The sequence below is a fragment of the Jaculus jaculus genome, chromosome 2, assembly GCF_020740685.1.
Source record: "Jaculus jaculus isolate mJacJac1 chromosome 2, mJacJac1.mat.Y.cur, whole genome shotgun sequence".
In the NCBI taxonomy this organism is placed as follows: Eukaryota; Metazoa; Chordata; class Mammalia; order Rodentia; family Dipodidae; genus Jaculus; species Jaculus jaculus.
The window spans coordinates 24,143,836-24,165,458 of record NC_059103.1 but is presented as its reverse complement, the minus strand read 5'-3'; the positions used below and the strand labels follow the sequence as shown (position 1 = coordinate 24,165,458).

Genomic DNA, 21,623 nt, shown 5'->3' with positions numbered 1-21,623 from the left:
CAGCTCAGGCTAGGTGACAAGGCTCTCTCACAGAAGTGTGACCGTCACTGCCTTCCATCCAGGCTCAGCATACAGGGAACCTGATTTCTCTACCAATTTTCTTACTCTTGCTTTTTTTGGGGGGGGGGGGGTGAGGTAGGGTCTTGCTCTATCACTCTAGCCCAGGCTGACCTGTAATTCACTGTGCAGTGTCAGGTTAGCCTAGAACTCACAGCAATCCTACCTCGGCCTCCCAAGAGCTGAGAATAAAGGCATGCACCAACATGCCTGGCCCTTTTCATTTTTTCATAGGTATTTTTATTGATTTATTTGCAAAGAGAGAGAGTAGGGAGGGAGAATGGTGTGGCAAGCCAGGGCCTCCTGCTACTGCAAACAAACTGCAGACATATGTGCCACTTACATGGGTACTGAAGAATAGAATCTGGACCATTGGGTTTTACAAGCAAGTACTTTTACCTCTGAGCCATTTCTCAAGCCCTCCCTTTTGCTTAAGGTCAGGTCTCACTCTACTCCAGGCTGATGACCTGGAATTCACTCTGTAGTTTCAGGATGACCTCAAACTCACAGCAACCCACCTACCTCTGCCTCCCAAGTACGAAGATTAAAGGCATGTGCCACCATGCCCAGCCTCCATTTTTAATATATTATTTTTCATAGGAGGTTTTAGGTTTAGAACAAAATTGAAAGAGAGAATAAAAACAACAAAAGTTTCTATATGTCCATTGAACCTATACACAGCCTTCCTCACCAGAGTGGGACATTTGTCAGAAGTGATGAGGCTGCATTTGTACATCATCATCACCCAGAGTTCACAGTTTACATCAGAGCTCACAATCAGTGCTGTGCATTGAAGGCTTTTTTTATGAGGATGTGGTATATGGTATGCATGCATGTATGTTTATGGGCACAAATGCTCATGCATGTATGTTTGTTTGTGGAGGCCAGAGGTTGATGTCACTCCCCACCTCATTTGTTTTTAAAATAGAACCTCACACTGAACCCAGAGTTCACTGATTCAGCTAGACTACTAGCCAGCCAGCCATAGGGATCCACCTGTCTCTGCCTCCCCAGCACTGAAAGTACAAGCACATACACCACAGCTGGCATTTTACATGGGTGCTGAGGATACAAACTCAGGGCCTCATGTTTACAAGGCAAGTGCTTTACCAACTGGGCCATCTAATTTTTGAGAGAGAGAAAAAAAAAGGACAAAAAGTTCCTATGTCTCTTGAACCTACCTTCCCCACTATCCACATCCCCCACCAGAGTGGTCCAACCATTTGGTTTTTTGTTGGTGGTGGTAGTGGTGGTGGTGGTGTGTTTTTTGTTGTTGTTGTTGTTGTTGTTGTTTGAGAGAGAGAGAATGAGCATGCCAGGGCCTTTCAGCTGCTGTGAATGAACTCTAGACATGTGCAACCCCTTGTGCACATGTGCAACGTTGCACATTTGCATCACCGCGCCTGGCTACATGGGACCTGGAGATTCAAATATACATTCTTAGGCTTCATAGGCAAGCACCCTGACAGCTAAGCCATCTCTCCAACCCTATTCTGTTTTTTTTTTTATATTTTTTGTTCATTTTTTATTTATTTATTTGAGAGCGACAGACATAGAGAGAAAGACAGATACAGGGAAAGAGAGAGAATGGGCGCACCAGGGCTTCCAGCAACTGCAAACGAACTCCAGACGCATGCGCCCCCTTGTGCATCTGGCTAACGTGGGACCTGGGGAACCGAGCCTCAAACCGGGGTCCTTAAGCTTCACAAGCAAGTGCTTAACCGCTAAGCCATCTCTCCAGCCCCCTATTCTGGTTTTTAATGTTAAAGTTATTTCATAATATAATCCTATACCGACCACTCCTGGTTTTAAATTAAGTCTTCATGCTAGAACATTCTAGGATAGCAAAGTCAGTTCCCCTTTAGCTACCCTGGGGCTCCATCAATAATCCCGGTAAGGGCTGGAGAGATGGCTTAGCGGCTAAGCGCTTGCCTGTGAAGCCTAAGAACCCCGGTTCGAAGCTCGGTTCTCCAGGTCCCACATTAGCCAGATGCACAAGGGGGCGCACGCGTCTGGAGTTCGTTTGCAGAGGCTGGAAGCCCTGGCGCGCCCATTCTCTCTCTCTCCCTCTATCTGTCTTTCTCTCTGTCTGTCGCTCTCAAATAAATAAATTAAAAATAATAATAATAATAATAATAATCCCGGTAATATGCAGCTACCTCCAGGAGATGCGAATGGAGAGAAGCCATGTAGACATTCTTTTAAAGGTCAGCATCATAGAGTAGTAGTTGTTCTCATGAAGGAATTACCACAGCTGAAGTATGTGCTAAACTAAAATAATAAACAACTCAGAAACAGAAAGTCCAGTCACTTAGCCAGGTTTGACAGCTTCTTGCAGTGGTTAGTGGATCTCTGCCCTCCTGTCAGCCTTCACTCAAACATCAACGTCAAGTGACATTTCCTCCACCACATCCTGGAGTGGGGGAGGTCTATGGGGAATGGTAAACAAGTAGAAAGCGATGGAGTTTCAGCATGGGTGACAACCCCTATTGAAGTCAGATTCACATTGCTGGCAGAAATCACCTAACCAAGAGCAGCTTGTGGGAAAAAAAAGGTTTATTTTGGCTTATGGATTCGAGGGGGAGCTCCACGATGGCAGGGGAAGACAACAACATGAGCAGAGGGTGGACATCACCTCCTGGCCAATATCAGGTAGGCCGAACACTGGCAAGGGGAACCGGGCTATAATGCCCCCAAAGTACACTGCCTCCAGAAGGCATTAATTCCCAAGTCTCCATCAGCTAGGAACCTAGCATTCAGAACATCTAAGTTTATGGGGGACACCTAAATCGAACCATCACAGTCCCTATGGGAAGTGAATCAGCAAGGCACTCATCAGCAGAAATACGAGAGGAAGCCCACTCAATAGGGAAAACTCTGACTTGGGAATTGAGAGGTTGGCTTCTTCCATTTCATTGTCTATTAGCACGAAGGTGCATGAAATTTAGACACCGATGCTGTGAGCCACCAGTCTTTCATCTGAGGACCAATCTTTATGTTCTTTCCTCCCCTAGGCAGTCCTCAGGAAGGTCTACGTGGTCATAGTGCCGTACATTCTGCACTGACTCGCTCTTGCCTCCCTCAACCCAAGCCACCCCCTGTGCACCTCATGTCTCACTCTTACACATTGTGCTTTTCTATTACTTCAAGCAAAAGCCCCTGAAAGCCAGTCATGGTGGGACACTCCTGTAATCCCAGCACTTGGGAGGCTGAAGTAGGAGGGTCATGAGTTTTGAGGCCAACCAGGGCTACAGAGTGAGAGACTGTCTCAAAACAAGCAAGTCCTTGTAAGTGCTTTGTAGCCCTTCTCCATTGCAGCTCCCTGGATCTTTTGATCCCTCCCCAACCCAAGCTTTTAGCTGCTTTGGCTAATGTAACTCATCACCTTCATTTGCCAAGGCCACTACCCATTCTCAGTCCCCATCATGCTTGACTTAGCAGCACCAAACTCCTCCTCAACATCAGGTCCTTGGAACGCATTCTTGTCTGGCTCAGGGACAGTCATCTCCTAGCTTTCTTCCACCCTCTGTGGAAGCTGTCTGTCCATCACCTCTCCACTGCTTCCTCTTCTGTCCAACCCCCAACCACTTGACTGTGTTGGGCTGTGTTCCCCTCCCACACTAGTCTCAGCAACACCGTGGCCTGAAACGTCATCTAGCCCATGGACTCCAAAATTAATCACTCCGCCCTTGACTTCTTCAAATTCTATACCGAGACCCCTTGCTCCCTCCTGGACAACTGGACTTTGATCCACTTGTGGCATCTTAGTCTAAACAAGTCAAAACAAAACTCCCATCTCTTCCCCACAACCTCCCTTGGCCTCCTCATATTGTGTGGTGGCCTCCTCCGTCTCTGCAGTCATCATGGAGGCCACCCTTGTCTCTTCTTTTCTTCCCACACTCCTCATCCCATTCCTTTTCAAGTCCACTGGTCCTGTCATCATAATCTATCCAGAGTTCAAGCCCTCTCAGTACCTCCGCAGCCACCACCCTCCTGCAGGTGCCACTGCTTCCTGCCTAAACACTGCCAAGTGAGTCACTTGGCTCCAGAGACCCTCACATCTACTCACTACACAGTTACCAGAATGATGCTGTTAAAGCCAAGGCCCTAGATGGCTTCTTTTCTGCCCACAACCCTCCAATATTGTCCATTTCAGCCAAAGATTAAGCCAAGCCATGGATCTGGCCAGCGTGACCTATGTACCCCCACCTCCTCAATGAGACTCAACAGTGACAATATGCAATAATGTTGATCAGATGGTGTAGGCCTCTGGTGCGCATGAAACACTGGTTTACACTTGGTGGGTAGAATGGAACAAGCACAGGTGAAAGATTAGTTTTCTTCTAGTATTAGTTTATCCCCAAGTGTTCTGTATATACTGTGGAGCCTGTTAGAATTCATGTGCATTAGAGTCCTTGCTCATGACCAATAAGTCAGGTATAGATTTTTCTGGACTTACTATAAACTGAAAATACCATTAAGTTGACAATGCATTCACTATGCCTGCCCTGACAATCATCCTAGCTTTGCCACACAGACACTGCGGGGGGGGAGGGGAACCAATAACAGGAATAGCCAGATCTTCTAAGTAGTCTTACTCAGTTGCTTCTGTCATCAGAACCTGTGGCAAAATAGCAAAATACTGCAATGCATTCATAATTCTGTCTATTCGTAATTGTCTTGCCCAGTCCCCTCCACCATTTCCAGCTTGACTCATAGAAACACCGGACAGATGGAGGACAAGGGAAGCCTGGACCATTCTTTTAGCCCTGTGTGTTAATCTTACCTATAAATGTCGGCGGTGGCATGTGGGGAGTCTTCTCAGGAGCTGAGGGAGGCTGCATCTCAGAGGCTCCAGCATGAGCTGTGCACTGTCTAGTTGGCCCCACAGTTTCTCTGAGTTGAATTCCTTATAAGAGCCATAGAAAAGATAAAGACAGAAATGCAAGTTCCTGAAATCCTCTGATTCTCTTATTATTAAAGTCACCAGTGAAAAAAACAAGTAAACATTGACTTGAGAGAGTTACCTTGTTTCCTAGAAACATTTCTACCAGGGAGGATTGTGCAACCCTGGCTCATTCCTGAGTGTCGTTCGCCCCCTGCAGGCATTCGCTGGTATTGAATCGCTACTAACGTCCTGGTGGCCAGAGAACATCTCCTTAGGAACTCCCACCACTGGGCTTCCACTGAACACAGGAAGGAGTGAGACTAAGTGTCAATGCCCCTTTCATTAGGAAGAAACAAAGGCCAGCTAATGAAGACCCACGGAACAGGAAGGGCTCTCGGGGATAGAAGAGGGAAGGACAGAGGCAAGGCTTGGTGTCTGATGTGTATGGAGAACCTTGTTTATTATCCGTATCTCGCTTCCTTAGACGCATTTCACTTGCGTTTCATACGCTTGGAATCTTGGAATTTTCCACAACAGAGTGTGTCTAGTCTGTTCTATTGTTAGCATAGCACAATACATTTTGATCAGAAAGACTTATTCCCTTTCTATGTGTTAGCAAGAGAGTGTTCAGTGCTTTTGTGTAGAAAAGTTAAGCCACCCTTAATAGTGAATATTATCTTTCCATTCTCTCTCAAACCCAAAGAATAAGAAATAACTATAATTTGCCATGACATGAAAGCAATGGAAGTCGGTAGACATCGCCTTTCCAACACTCAAGCACGTTGGCAACACTTTTGATTGCCAACAATAGTAATTATTGCTGTCATTGTACTTAATTGGTTTAGTCAGAGTACAGGTGGTCATTTAAATACTACTGGATTCAGGTGGATATTAGTGGAACATCTATTTTTCTCACAAATGCTTTACAATGTTTCTGCCCTGTGGCATGGACAATTATACTTTAATATTCAGAATCTATGAAGGTAACAGCCCTTCACACTTCCTGGAAAACCTTTCTTTGTTGTTGTTCCAATGAATGAGCACTTATTTTCTCTAAGTGTTAGTTACAGAACCATAGCCTGTCTACAACTGAAGCTGATATAAAATAGAGTGTGTGCATGTGCATTCCATGTTGTTTCAAAACTGCACTTGAAATGTCTTTGCTTGTGGCCACCTCCATCTTGCCAGTGCTATGTGGTTAAGGGAAGGGCAGGGTTCAGGAGACAAATCTGGCCTTTAGCAATGACCTGCATTTCCAGAAACTTGGAGAAGAATAAGAGAAAAACATCCCAGTACCTCTCTCCTCCTGCCATCCTTTCCTTCTAGCTACAGCAGCAGTGACGGGGTCCTTAGGCTTCACAGGCAAGTCGCTTAACCACTAAGCCATCTCTCCAGCCCCCAGATTTTCATTTCCAAATATTGTGGATTCATGTGGAGTTATAAGCTTAGTAAATAGGTTGAGAGAACCCATATATCTTTTACTCAATTTCTCTCCCTCCTCCACATGGCAACATCTTAAAAAGCCGTAGCACAACATCACAAACAGGGCACTGGCATTGACGGGAAGCACACAAAACATGTCCATCACCACAGGCACTGTGTACATCACTTCCCTGCCTGTCCCTCTGACAGCCACTAACTTGAATTTCAGTTCTATATATTTTTTATTTCCTGTAAAGGGAATCAAATAGTATATAAACTGTGGAATTGTCTTTTTTTTCACTCAGCTTAACACTTGAAGATTCATTCAGCATGTAGCTGAGTATATCCCATGATGTGGATATACCATAGTTTGTTCAAACATGAAGTCATTGAGGGATTGCTGGCTGATTTCTAGTCTGTGGCTTTTACAAATCAATTGCTGTGGGAGCTCCTTGGACAGAGTGCTTGCCCCTGAGTTCTGACCCCTGAACCCACGCAAAGCTGTAGTGTAAGTATCTGCAATCCCAGCATGCCTACAAAAGGGAAGCAGAGGCAGCAGAATCCCCCAGAATTCTGTAGGCCAGCCAGCCTCGCAAACACAGTGGTGAAAACAAAAGACCTAGTCTCAGACTAGGTGGAAGGCAAGGACTGCCCCTTGAAGCTATCCTCTGACCTCTACGTGTGCACTGTGGCACACTCATGCCCATATGATCATGCCCATATACACATACACAGAGAAAAGATTATAAAACTACTATGAATTCTCCTGTAAAGATTTTGACTACACCTAGTCTTCATTTGTCTATGATAAATCCCAAGAGTTCAAGATCAGGGTTCTATAGTGGTTGTGTATTTAGCCTTTTAAAGACACAAACCACTGTGCTTTGTACCATTTCATGTCCTTGCCAGCCATAAGTGATCCCATTTCTCTGAATCATCATGTGGTAGTTCAAATGAAATGTCCCCCCACAGGCTCATGTGTGTGGAGTATTTGATCCCCAGCTGATGGCAGTTTAGCAGAGTTGTGGAGCCTTTGGGAGATGGAGCCTTGCTGGAGGAGGGGTGTCACTGGGATGGACTCTACTGGACTTAGATCACTCTCTCTACTTCCTCACTCTGATGTGAAGATGTAATGCCCAGCTACCTGCTCATGCTATGCTTTCCCCACCATGATGAAACTTTCCCTAGAAACTGTAAGCTGAAATAAGCCCATGTTTTTTTCTTTTCTGAACAAATTGTGGAATATTGTTATCATTCCTTGTTTAAACTTTTGATCTTGCCATCAGTGAAACTACTTAGGCCTGAGCTTTTCTTTGTGTGAATATTTAAAACCACAAATCCAAAGCTTTACCTGTCATAGTTCTATTTGGAGCTTCTGTTTTGAGTAAGTTTTGGTCATTTTGTAATTCTAGAAATTTGTCTGTTTTATTTAAATTATGGAACTTAGATTTGTCTGATTTGTGACAATTTAGTCATGTTTTTCCTCTTTTGTTTCTAAATTTTGTTGTCAGCTTCTCATTTTCTTTTTTTAAATTAAAAAAAAAACAACAGTATTTTTATTAACTGGGCATCGTGGTGCATGCCTTTAATCCCAGCACTCAGGAGGCAGAGGTAGGAGTGAGTTCAAGGCCACCTTGAAACTACATAGTGAATTCCACATCAACCTGGGCTAGAGCAAGACCCTACCTCAATAAACCAAAAAAAGTATACGCGCACGCGCGCGCGCGCGCACACACACACACACACACACACACACACACACACACATATAATTAGACTGGAGAGATGGCTTAGTGGTTAAGGCACTTTCCTACAAAGCCTAAGGACCCATGTTCAACTCTCCAGATCCCAGGTAAGCCAGATGCACAAAGGGGAGGCAAGTGCCAGGCCGCACATGTCCACAACGTGGAGCAAGTGTCTGGAGTGTGACTGCATTGGTTGAGGCCCTGGCATGCCCATTCTCTCTAAAATTAAAAAAGAAAAATTATTTATTTATTTACAGGCAGAGAGAGAGAATGAGCATGCCAGGGTCTCCAGCTGCTGCAAATGAATACCAGATGCATCCTCCACTTTGTGCATCGGGCTTTACATGGGTCCTGGGGAATCAAATTCTGGCCATTAGGTTTTGTGGGAAAGCAACTTAACCACTGAGCAGCCTCTCCAGCCCTTACCTTCTTAATTTTATTGAGTGTGTGTGTGTGAGAAGGGGGTAGAGAAAGAGAGTATGCATCATCAGGGCCTCCTGCCACTACAAACAAACTCCAGATACCAGTACTACTTTGTGCATCTAGCTTTATGTGGGTGCCTGGGAATCTAATCCAGGCCGGCAGGCTTTGCAAGAAAATGCCTTTACTTCTGAGCCACCTTTCCTGCCCTCATCTTGTCTTTTTGTTTCATCTTTCTCAAATATTGATCAAAAAGCATACATTTCTTTTTTGTTTTCAATTTCCCATTCTAATAGCTATTATACTTTTTCTTCTGTATGCATTGGATTTAAATTACTTATCCATAATTGTGAATATTATTAGATATATGTATCAAAAGTTTCATCAAGGGCTATAGAAATGTCTCAGTAGTTAAAGTCATGTGCTTGCAAATCCTGACACCTGAATTCAGTTCCCTAATACGAGCTGCACAAAGTGGCAATCATGTCTGGAGTTTGTTTGCAATGGCACTAGGCCCTGGTGCACCCATTATATCTCTCCCTCCTCCTTCCCTCCCTCACTCCTTTCCCCCTTTTCTCTCTCTCTCTCCCCTTTCTCTACCCCCACCAGCTTGCAAATAAATAAAGTATAAATTTTCCATCAAATATGGGAAGTTTTTGATCATTGTTATAGTTACCTTCGCATTTATGGGACAAAACACCCAAACAAAAGCAGCTGATGGAAGAAAAGGGTTTATTTTGTTTTGTGGTCTTGAAGAGAAACTTCATGATCACAGAGGGAAAAGGGTAGAATAGAGACTGGACATTACTCCTCACAACCGCATGTGGAAGATAGATTCAAGAGAATGAGCTGAGCTTTGGCAAGGGGGAGCTAATTTTAACACCCTGAGCCCACCCCCAGCAATACAGCTCCTCCAGCAAGGCTCCACCTGCCAAACTGCCACCAGCTGGGGACCAAGCATTCAAAGACATGCGTTTATGAGAGACATCTGATAAACCATCCTGGCCACTATTTCTTCTATATATTTTTTGTTCTTTGCTCCTCTTCCTCTGGAATTTTCATTTCATATAAGTTGACAGGAAGGTAATAAGAGGGGATTATGATAAAATATATTAGGGGCTGGAGAGATGGCTCAGTGGTTAAGGTGCTTCTCTGCAAAGCCTAATGACCTAGATTTGATTCCTCAGTGCCCACAAAAAGCCAGATGCACAAAGTGGCACATGCATCTATAGTTCATTTGCAGTAGCTAGAGGCCCTGGTGTGCTCATTCTCTGTTGTGTCTGTCTGACTCTCTCTCTGCTTATAAATAAGTAAAAATGTTTAAAATAAATAAAGGATATTATATGCATGTATAAAAGTTGTCCATAAATGGAGAAAAAGAACTCTGTAGGTAGAAAGCAGAGGATGGAGAATATGCCAAGCCAAGTGCTTACCAACATAAAGAAGATGAGAGTACAACCATAGATAGTACACCCATAGATAGCACATGTGAGGTAGGAACAAAAGATGCAACCAGGGGGACTGAAAAAATGGCTCAGCAGTAAAGGTACTTTCCTATAAAGCCTAACGACCTGGGTTCAATTCCCTGGTACCCATGTGCAGGCAGATGCACAGCATGGCACATGCATCTGTAGTTCATTTGCAGTGGCTAGAGGCCATGACATGCCAATTACCTCTGTCTGTCTTCTGTCTCTCTCTGCTTACAAATAAATAAATATGTATATATTATATTGTTTTATTTTATTTATATAATATATATATAAATATTATATATATATATATATTTTTTTAAAGATTCAACCAGGAAAGTAGGTAGAGTTTAGACTTGGGCTGATGTACCCTCTCATTGCTGGGACAAATTGAATCAAAATCAGCATATGGAAAGAAAGGATTTATTTTGGCTTACAGTCTTAAGGGAAAGTTTCATCATGGCAGAGATAGAGCAACTGCTGGACATCACATCTTGTTACATCAACTTGGAGGCAGTAGCAAGCGTGAATTAGCCCTGAGCACCCAGAAGGGCTAGACTAACAAAGTTCAAGGTCTGCCCTAGTGACACACCTCCTACAGCAAAGCTCCTCCTCCCAAAGGCCTCCCAACCTCCCCAAATTGCCACCACCTTGGACCCAAGTATTCAAAACATAAGAGCCTATGGGGACATTTCATCCAAACCACCAGAGCTGGAAGATGGCTCCTTGGTAAGGTGCTTGCACAAGCATGAGTACCTGAATGTGACTCCTCAGCACCCACATAAAGTCGTACGCAGTAGTGCTAGCGTCTGTAATCCTGGCATGCCTATGGCAAGTTGTGAGTTTCCCACCGAAACTCACAGGCCAGCTAGCCTGTCAAACGTATCAGTGAACAATGAGACCCTCAAACAAGGTGAAAGGTGAGGGCCTACAGCTGAGGTTACCCTGTGACCTGTACACACACACATGCCATGTGCACCCACATAAACAGCTGGAAATGGCCGCACATGCCTATAACCCCAATCCTGTGGGGAGCAGAAATTGATTAATCGCTGGAGCTCACAAAAAAGACAGCTCCAGGTACAGAGGGAGACTCCGTCTCAAGGAACTAAGTGGATGCACGATAGAGGAGGACAGCCACTATTCTCCTCTGGCACTCTTCACTTGAGTGTACACAAGATATGCATTTCATGCACACAAACCACCCCCCCCACACACACACACACAAAACAATCATTAGAATCAAAGGAAGGACTATAAGAATGTAGGATAAAAAGAGAAAATGAGTAAGTGAAATTTCAGAGGGAATAAACAGATTAGAGGGTAAGTTAGAAAAAGAGGAGCCCAAATGAGAGTCAGAAAGTTTTCCCCAAGAATATGGAGGCTAGGCCCCACTTACAGTTACCTTCAACAAGCCAAGTGTGGTTGCACGTGCCAAGAATCCCAGCACTTTGAAGACAGAGGCAGGAGCCTCTCAAGTTTATGGCCAACCTGGGCTATATAAGTGAGACCCTATTTCAAAAAATAATAATAATAAATTACCTTTAACACTAAGCAGACTTTCAAAGCCATGGGTTTTTTGCCTGTAGAGTAATATTAACAATATGTCATTGTTTAGCAAATGCTAATTAACATCAAGTATTATAAAGTGGAAATTACTTGAGTTTCCTTCCCAAGCAAGCAGCTTCATTGTAAATTAGGCCTTTGTAGATTATCAAGGTGTTACACAAGAGGACGTAGAGAAGAAAGCTGGCCTAGGTTTTTCTAAAAACAACCTGTCTTTGAGTGTCTAAAACTAATGGCTCAGTGTCATCACCCCTAAAGCTGAGGAATCAAAGTGTCTCCATTCAAGTCATGAATGCATATGAGCATTATTTGATAAGTGTCATGATCAAGGTCAAATACATTCATTTTCAAAATAGAACCAACTTAATCCAGTAAAATGTTTCCTCTGGGGTCCCATGGAATAACCTTAAATTCCAGTACATCTTATGAGTCAGAATCAAAAGAAAGTAAAAATGAGTTAAAAGCTTAGGATTCAAGTGGACGGGTAAGGTGACCCTTCACCTCCAGAGATTCTTCCATTAGCTTCAGTGATCTATAATCATGAAATATTTTCCTTCTGTGGAAAAAAAAGAAATCTCTAATCATCTGAAATCATATTTTAGTCATATAATAAAAAGTTGATCAGAAAATTTTCTCTCTTGAGATTTTGGTCTGAAATTCTGTGGGCTGAGTATCATTGCATTTTTTTTCTCAGTAATCAAAGCCTCAAGTTGCCTGAGGGCTTCTATCCTTTGGGTACATTTAAGGGACATAATCATGAATGGAGCTCTCTGGCCCAGCAAGGCCAAAACTTCATGTCAGTTTGAAGGCACTGCAAAAAGATTACCTATAATCCCAGCATTCAGGAGGTACAGGTAGGAGGATCACTGTGAATTCAAGACCAGCCTGAGACTATATAGTGAATTCCCGGTTAGCCTGGGCTAGAGCGAGCCCCTACCTCAAAAAAAATTTTTTTAAAAAGCTAATTTAAGGATAGATCTCATTTCAGTAGACCAACATTGAAAGGAATTCCACATGAGCTAACATTCCTAAGTATGCACACTTCACTTTTCCTGCTGAACATCAACTTTTGTTGGGGGGGGGGGGTACCATGATAAAGTTATTAACACATTACCATTGATATCTTGTGACTGTTCCTGTACCTTGAGCCCAGGTACAGGCTGTTCCCTTTGTGTTGACAGCTGTGGGCTCTGCTCTCAGATAAGAGTTCATTTCCTTTTGTGGACTGTGTTACAGGTATGCATTGTTTGATTGGAAATGACTCATCAAAGTAGAGCTATTCAATGCCTTCTGAAAGATTTCTCTTTTTTTATTTCAAATTTTAGTATTGTGCTTTATTTCATCACAAGTGGGCAGGATGACAGAGTGGCACTAATGCATCATTTCCACATCATCACCAACAGACACTCATTTTTCAAAAGCTGGAATTTCACTTCTTGCTTTGGAATATGTACTGTTTATGAAATAGCCACCCCATTGCTGCCCTGGAATGGCAGTGTCATTTATGTTGACATCATCATTGCTCTGGGTCAGGTTGCAAAATAGTCAAACATATTTGTCATCCAGCTCTCCAGTTCCATGTGGAAATGAACTTTAAATTAGAAATGCTTGAAACTGGGACTCTTTTTTTTTTTTTTTAAGAAAGAAAAGGTCTTTAAGAGAATGTGAATTTGAAGCTTGTTGGTTGGCTGGAATTTTAGAATGGGATTTAAAAAGTGACCCAAGCCAGGCATGGTGGCGCTAGCTTTGGTGCCAGCACTCTGAAGGCTGAAGGAAGAGGATCACCGTAAATTGGAGGCTAGCCTCGGGCTAGAGTAAATTCCTGATCAGCTTCAATTAGAGAGACCCTACCCTGAAAAAAAAAAAAAATAGTGATCCAGTGTGGATCAACAGAATTGGAAATAACATGTGGAAAATATTTGTTTATCCTGATAGAGGTGTTTTTTAATTTATCTCTCTTTTTTTTTTTTTTTTTTTTTACTATTTTTATGAGAGAGACCTAGAGTGCCAGACCTCCAGCCACTATAATCAAACTTCAGATGCATGCACCATCTTGTGTGCATGTGCAACCATGCCTGCTTGCATCACCTTGTGCATCTGGCTTATGTGGATCTGGAGAGTCTAACATGAATCTGTAGGCTTTGCAGGCAAGCACTTTAACTGCTAAGCCATCTCCTTGGCCCTAATTTATCTGTTTTTATTAGCATATAAAGAATTAGGCGATAGCCAGGCGTGGTGGCGCATGCCTTTAATCCCAGCACTCGGGAGGCAGAGGTAGGAGGATTGCCATGAGTTAAGGCCACCCTGAGATGACAGAGTTAATTCCAGGTCAGCTTGGACCAGAGTGAGACCCTACCTCAAAAAAAAAAAAAAAAAAAAAAAAAAGAGGCGTAAGATTTATGCGATCTGAAGAGAAACCAGAGTATTAAAAAAAAAAAAAGAATTAGGCTTCAGGCTGGGAAGATGACTCATCAATTAAGGCTCTTTTGCCTGCAGAGCCTAATGACCTGAGTTCAATTCCCCAGTACCCATGTAAAGCCAGATGCACAAATTAGTACATTTATCTGGAGTCCATGTGTATTGACTGGAAGCCCTGGCTGGCCCATTCTCTCTGTCTCTCTTCTAGATTCCCCCCCCCCTTGCAAATAAATAAGTAAAAATATTCAAAGAAATTCAAAAGGAAGGAAAGAAGGAAGGGCAAGAGGGAAGGGAAAAGTCAGTAGTTAAAGGCACTTGCTTACAAAGTCTAATGGCCTGGGTTCATTTCCCAGCACCCATGTAAAGCCAGATGTATCTGTGATCCTAACAATCCTGTAGCAATGAGAGGCAAAGCCAGGAGAAGCTGGGACAGCTGGTATTATGTGTTCCTTTGCAGTCTTACAGTTCATTTTCAGCTGCCAGAGATCCCAGGTGGAGCACAGACACCCTAAAGTTGCCCTCTGACTTCCACATGCATGTCTCCAGAGGCATGGCACACACTGAGAGAGAAAGAAAGAGAGAGAAGAGAAGGAAGGAAGAGAATGAGGAAGGGAGAGAAGAGAGAAGACTTAAAAATGAATAGACAGCTATAGAAACAGATCTAATTGCTGTTACTAGAGAGTGTAAAGTACTAAAAGATGGAAATAAATAGATGAAAAGGAAACCTTTCTACATTGCAAAGGAGGTTCTGCAGGATGACACTTGCTGCTAATTTTTCCCTCCTTGAACAGGGAAATTACTTCATGGTTGAAGAAAATTTTCATTGCTCTCTAATGTTATCAGACCTTGACAATTTCCTGCTAAAAGATTCTCCTCCGTGAAGACACCGGAACTTACACACTGCTGATGAGAATGTAAAAGAGCACAGCCATGATGGCAAACAGAAGAGTAAAGAGAAAAAACTACCAGATCATCCAGTTACTCCACCACTGGTTATAAGTGCAAAGAAATGAAATTAGTATGAAGAGACATCTGCAGTCTCAGATTCAGGATACTATTCACCATAGCCAGGGTCTGGGATCAACCTACATGCCCATTCATCAGTAGATGGATGGATGAAGAAAGCATAGTATAGTTACACAAAGGAATATTAGTAATCCATTAGAAATGAAGTGAAATCCTGTAATTTATGACTACATGGATTGAACTGGTACACATTATGTTAAGTACAATAAGGCACAGAAAGTCAAATCCTGCTTATTCTCATGTGTGTGTGGAAACTTGCAAAGTTAATTTCCATCCCTGCAGAGACTGGCTGAGGCCTGTTGGTCCCCACCATGAATATCAACAGCCTTATTGAAGACTCTCAGCAGAATTAGGGTATGGGAGAGGGGATCTATGTGTGAAACCTTTTTATTTTAAAACATCAATAAATGGGCTGGAGATACAGCTTAGTGGTTAAAGCACTTGCCTTTGAAGCCTAAGGACCCATGTTCTATTCTCTAGATCCCTTATAAGCCAGATGCACAAAGATGAGGCAAGTGCAAGGTCACACATGCCCACTAGGTGGCACAAACATCTGCAGTTCAATTACAGTGGCTGAGGTCCTGTGCGCCAATTCTCTCTCTCTCTCTCCAAAAATGTTACAAAAGAATAAAAAGAACCAAAAAAAAAAAACAATAAATTTAAAAAATTTAAACTTAATTTCATAGAAGTAAAGAACAGAATGGTGGTTACTAGAGGCCCGGGAAGGGGAAAGAGAATGAAAGATGACTAAATTGTTCAAGGATGTGGTTGAAAGAGTAATTTCGAATGTTCTACGGTATAGTCACGTACCTATGGTTGACAAAAATGAAAGATACATTTAAGTAGCTAGTAGAGAAGATTTTTAAGATTGCCGACACAAAGAATAAATATTTGAGATGATGGATGTACTAATTACTCTTACCTGTATACTAATTATTCTTATCTATAATTTTCTTACACATTGAATACATCCATTGAAACATCACACTAAACCCCAAAATGTATATATAAACAATTATTATGTGTCAGTTAAAAACTTTTTAAAAGCCAGGCATGTTGGTGCACATTTATAATCCCAGCACTTGGGAGGCCTTGATAGGAGGATTGCAGTGAGTTCAAGGCCGCCCTAAGATTACAGAGTGAATTCCAGGTCAGCCTGGGCTAGAGTGAGACACTACCTCAAAAAAACAAAAATAAATAAATAAATAAAAAGGAAGGCAAAACAGAAAGCTCTTGAGACACCCCAAGGGGGAGTTTATTAATCAGAGGAAGTCATGACTATTATTTTCCTACTATGTACAATGCTAACAAATAGTAGTTGTGCCACATCTAACTATGCTGTCTGCATTGGAATACAGCTAAATTCACCTCTCCCATTGCTCTCTTCCAGGATCTCCAATGAACACTCACCCAAACTCCAGATCCGGAGTCATAGTTACCTGAGGGCAGTAAGTGAAGTCTCCATCAACCGAAGCCTGGACAGTCTTGACCCTGCAAGCTTGCTCACGTCACCAAAGTTCCGGTCAAGGAATGAGAGCTACATGCGAGCCATGAGTACCATAAGCCAGGTGAGCACCATTAGGCCCACAGTGCCATAAGCCACAGTGGGCAGAGGATGGGGAGACGGTCACACCCCGAGGAAATCACCACGGAGCAAACAGGAAGTGCAGACAGATACTGTAGGGCACTCCAGGTATTCAGCCACAGCAAGCTCCAGGCGGGGAGGGGCCTCTGCAGATGGGTCAGGCATAAGGAGGGGGTCCTCGAAAATTTATCAGCAGTCAACCAGGCCCAGGCAACTTATCGGGAAGGAGATAATGGAGAAGGCTTGAAGGATGCATGTCCAGGATGGACACCATTGGAAAGACCATAAGCATAAAAGTCCTGAAGGCAAATCAGACACTAGAAATATAATGTAATTTATTTGCCTCAACTGGGCTCCAGGGAATATTGCATGTTTGTGATGAGATAGACTCTTACTTCATTTTTTTATTTTTATTTACTTATTTGGGTTTTTTGAGGTAGGGTTTCACTCTCTAGCCCAGGCTGGCCTGGAATTCACTATGTAGTCTCAGAGTGACCTCGAACTCACAGTCATCCACATAACTCTGCCTCCCAAGCACTGGGATTAAAGATGTGCACCACCACGCCCAACCTTTAGAACCATACTTCTAAGAACTGGTACCATGACTAAATATGAAGATTCCATAAGAGCAATTGAATATTGCATCCAAATTTTCCAAAATCATCATCATCATCATCATAATCATCGTCTCTGGGCTATCACCACAGAAACCTCAGAGTGAGCTGAGAAGACTGAGATTCTAAGATCAGGGCCACAGAAAGCCTGGACCTAGAGACCTGCAGCTCTTAGAAGCCAGCAGAGGCAGGAAAGGTGCCTGGGAGGACATAAATGGGGATACATTTAAATGATGTGAGAGGCTCTGAATTTAAATTTATATCATGCTTTAAGAGAATAAGTACCATGCTTTTTGTTTACTAGTATTTATTGATCAAAATACTGGATGGGGGCTTGACAGATGGCTCAGTGGTTAAGGCGCTTGCTTACAAAGCCAAAGGACCTCGGTTCGATTCCCCAGGACCCACATAAGCACAAGGTGATGCATGCATCTGAAATTCAGCTGTAGCAGCTGAAGGCCCTAGTGTGCCCATTCACTCTCTATCTTCCTCTTTCTCTTTTCTCTCCCTCTCCCTCTCTCTCTCTTTTCCTCAAAATAAATAGATAAAATACTGGGTGAGATTTTGAGATTTATTCCATAATGGCTATACATGATGCCTGTCCTCATGAGGTCTGTAGGCCAAAGAAACCCATCTGAGAACCATAAGAGTTCTATCACAAGCATTATCTATTTCCCCATCATAAAACATTCTGATTAATGACAAGGACCACATTTTTTAATATTTTTATTTATTCATTTCCAAGCAGAGGAAGAGAGAGAGAAAATGAGTGTGCACTAGAGCCTCCTGCCCCTGCAGCCAAGTCCAGATGATGTACCACTTTGTGCATCTGCCTTTAGTTTACATGGGTACTGGGGAATCAACCCCAGGTTATTAGACTTTGCAGGCCTTAACCGCTGAGACATCTCTCCATCCCAAGAACCACCTTTTGTTAAGCATTTTTTGGATAAGGCACTCTTCCAGTTGCTGTCTATTTACATAATATTATTCCTTATGGACACTGTAAGATTCAAGTTGCCAAATATTAAATGGGATTTTTCCCTATGGTCACAAAGTTGTCAAAAAGATTCCCAAAATGAAAGACATGCATGCAGAAACAAAAAAAGCCAGGCATGGTGGTGCACATCTTTAATCCCAGCACTCGGGAAGCAGAGGTAGGAGGATGACCACAAGTTTGAGGCCACCCTGAGACTACATAGTGAATTCCAGGTCAGCCTGAGCTAGAGTGAAACCCTACCTTAAAAAAAATAAATAAATAATAAGTTAAATACTTCTAGGGATGAGGCCTAGGAACTGACATTTTACCAAATTATTCCAAATGATTTGAACAAAGTAGCATTTGATCCCAGCTTTGGGGAAAAGTGCCACCTAAATCTTCCTTGGGTGTGGCAAATGCTTGGTTGGAGCTGAGTCAGCATTGGGAGATCCATGTGAAAGATTACCTGGAGATACATTTTTATGAATGGTCTTACATACCAGACCTAGGGAACTTGATTAAACTTTTTGGGGGGATTTAACTCTTTTTTAATCTTACTGTTTTTTTTTTTTTTTTTTTTTCATTTTTAGAGACAGTGAGAGAGAGAGATAGAGAGACAAAGAATTGGCACACCAGGGCCCCAGCCACCACAATTGAACTCCAGACGCTTGCTCCACCTAGTGGGTGTGTGCTACCTTGTGCTTGCCTTGCCTTGCCTTTGTGTGTCTGGCTAATGTGGGATCTGGAGAGTCAAACATGGGTCCTTAGGCTTCTCAGGCAGGCGCCTTAACCGCTAAGCCATCTCTCCAGCCCTGGATTTAACTCTTTAAGAGTGAGATTAAGTCAAGACGAATCAAAGTCGGCTTTGAAGCCGGTAATGGGTATGAGCAGGTCTTTGATGTGAGATGAGCCATCTGTGGGAAAGATTAGAGAGAGTGCTCAGAGCAGGGGCTAGTCGAACAACAGTGGCAGTAAAGCAGAAAAACATGTTGTTGGTGGTAGTGATGGTGGTGGTGACGCAGCACTGATGGTGATCGTGATGACAGTGATCACGGTGCTAATGGCAGAGTGTGGTGATGGGAATTGTCGCAGTAATGGTAGTGTGGTTCTGTCGGGACTGGTGGTGTTAGTATAGAGCAGTGTGTTGTGGTGATAGTAACAGTGTGGTGGCGGTAATGGTTGTGTTGTTTGAGGACTGGTAGAGTCCGTGGGGGGGGTAATGTTGATGGTGAAGGTATGGTATGATGTGGCAGTCAGAGGGTGATGGGGGTGGTGCCGCTAATGACGATGATGCTACAATCAGGGACTCACAGTGGCAGTGATGGCGGCAGTGATGCTGTCATGGCAGTGGCAGTGCTGGTGATGTAAATGATGGGGTGGTGGTGATGGTGGAGGTGAATGACAGTGTTGACGATGATGGTGGTGGTTGTGGTAGTAACAGTGGTACCAGAGATGGTGGAGGCAGTGGTGAGGATGGTGGAGGTGATAGTGTTGCTGACAGTGATGGTGGTAATGGCATACTGAATAGCCTATGTGGGTAAGATCAGCAATGTATTTGACAGAGGAATGAAATGGTGGGCTGATCTCTGAAGTCAGACCGTCTCATGCTCTCACTTTGTCCCCAGAGTCAGAGTTCCTTGCTGTCAATGGAGTCTGGACCTACGGTCAGGGAGTAGCCCCTGACTCTGCAGGCAGAGTGGGGAGATGGTTAGGGAAGGGAGCCTTGCTTTAAAGACATCTCGCATACCTATCTGTCCTACATAAAGCTTGCCAGTGACACACTACCCCAGCCTCTGGGAAATAGCTGGAGCTACAGGGTGCAAGATGAACTTGCAAGTATTGATTTTTATAAGAAATAATATACTACTTCAGATTTCTTGAGGCATACCTTCATTTTATACAGCCTGGTGGTCACATGGTTTTCTAGAGCTGTATAATAGTATATAAGTTCAGCTATCATGTATGCAGAATGTATTCCCAGGATTAACATTTTTGTGAGAAAAAAATAATTATATACATTTATGATTTCCATACCATCAACATGTTTGAAACAAGGGAAGATGTAATGTCCTCCTGCAGGACGTTGTATGGTGTATCTGACCTCCCTTGCGACATAGCTTCCCAGAGACAGCTTAGGGAGATACCAGGCACAGGAGGGTGGAGAACACTAATATTCTGTCAGGTCAAGTGTTATAATTCTATGGTGCAGTCATTTGGCATTAAGTTAAAAAAAAAAAAAAACAGAAAGAATGGTCATTCTTAATGGATTCCTAATGACACATCCTTTTTTTTTCTAGCACCGTATTCAATTTCAAATAGCAGTATCTTCAAGGACACTTTCAAATGTCCTAATACAGTTACAAAATTGTCATTTATTCAGAGAACAGTTTCTTCTTCAAAGCGATTCAGCCATAGTACTCTAGACTTTTCAAAAAAAAAAAAAGAAACAGCATTGGCTTTTATGAAAGATATTCTGTGTATACGATCATTAGTACAAAGCAGCAAAGTGTTAAATTTAAGTGCACTCTGTCCTGCTCCTGTTTGAAGTCTGACATATTATTCACCCAAGACGCCTGGAAGGAACAAAGCAAATTTCATAAGCCAAGTAATTGGTGCTACAGTAGGGCTTCTTAAACTTTTTCCACTCGTGACCTGAGAAATTGTGGGGGTGGGGGGGAGGCAGTGCCTGCATGTGTATGTGTATATGTGGTTTGCATGTGTGTAAGCATGCACACATGTGTGTACATGTGCATGCAGAGGCCAGAGATTAATGTCAAGTGTCTATATATATATATTTATTTATTTATTTATTTATTTATAATATATATAAATATATAATATATATTTAACGTGGGTCCTGCGGAATCAAACCTAGATCCTTAGGCTTCACAGGCAAATGCCTTAACTGTTAAGCCATCTTTCCAGCCTCAAGTGTCTTTCTTGACCATTCTCTACTTAATTTACTTAAGCAGGGTCTCTCACTTGAACCCAGAGCTCACCAATTCAGGTAGTCTAGCTGGCCAGTTTGCCCTGGGGGTCCCCTGTGTCCACCTCCCAGGCACTGAAATTACAGACGCACCATGCCCACACAGCATTCACAAGAGCATCCCAACTTCAGTCCTCACACTGACACAGCAGACGCTTTATCCATTGATCCATCTCCCTAGGATCCACTTGGAAATATTTATGAAACCTCAACTATATAGGCATATAAAATCGATATACACATCAAGGAGTTACTGATGATAATCATAAAAACATTTTAAAATAGTTACTTGCATACATATAATTTCACCATTGTTTTACAGAGACAGGGAAGGAGGGAGGGAGGGAGGAAGAGAGAATTGGCCCACTAGAGCCTCAACCACTGCAAGCAAACTCCAGGTGCCTACAACACCTAGTGGGCATGTGCAACCTTGCACTTGCCTAACCTTTGT

General features: G+C 42.9%; 1 protein-coding gene across 6 annotated transcripts in view; it reads left to right on the top strand.

The window, feature by feature from the left end:
- Positions 1 to 21,623, top strand: part of Dlgap1 (DLG associated protein 1) — a 961,152-nt gene that overhangs the window by 694,903 nt on the left and 244,626 nt on the right. For all 6 annotated transcript variants that reach the window (XM_045142954.1, XM_045142953.1, XM_045142955.1 and 3 more), the window contains one exon: positions 16,402 to 16,579. In XM_045142954.1, the coding sequence (XP_044998889.1) occupies positions 16,402 to 16,579 (178 nt within the window). The remainder of the gene's footprint in view (positions 1 to 16,401; positions 16,580 to 21,623) is intronic.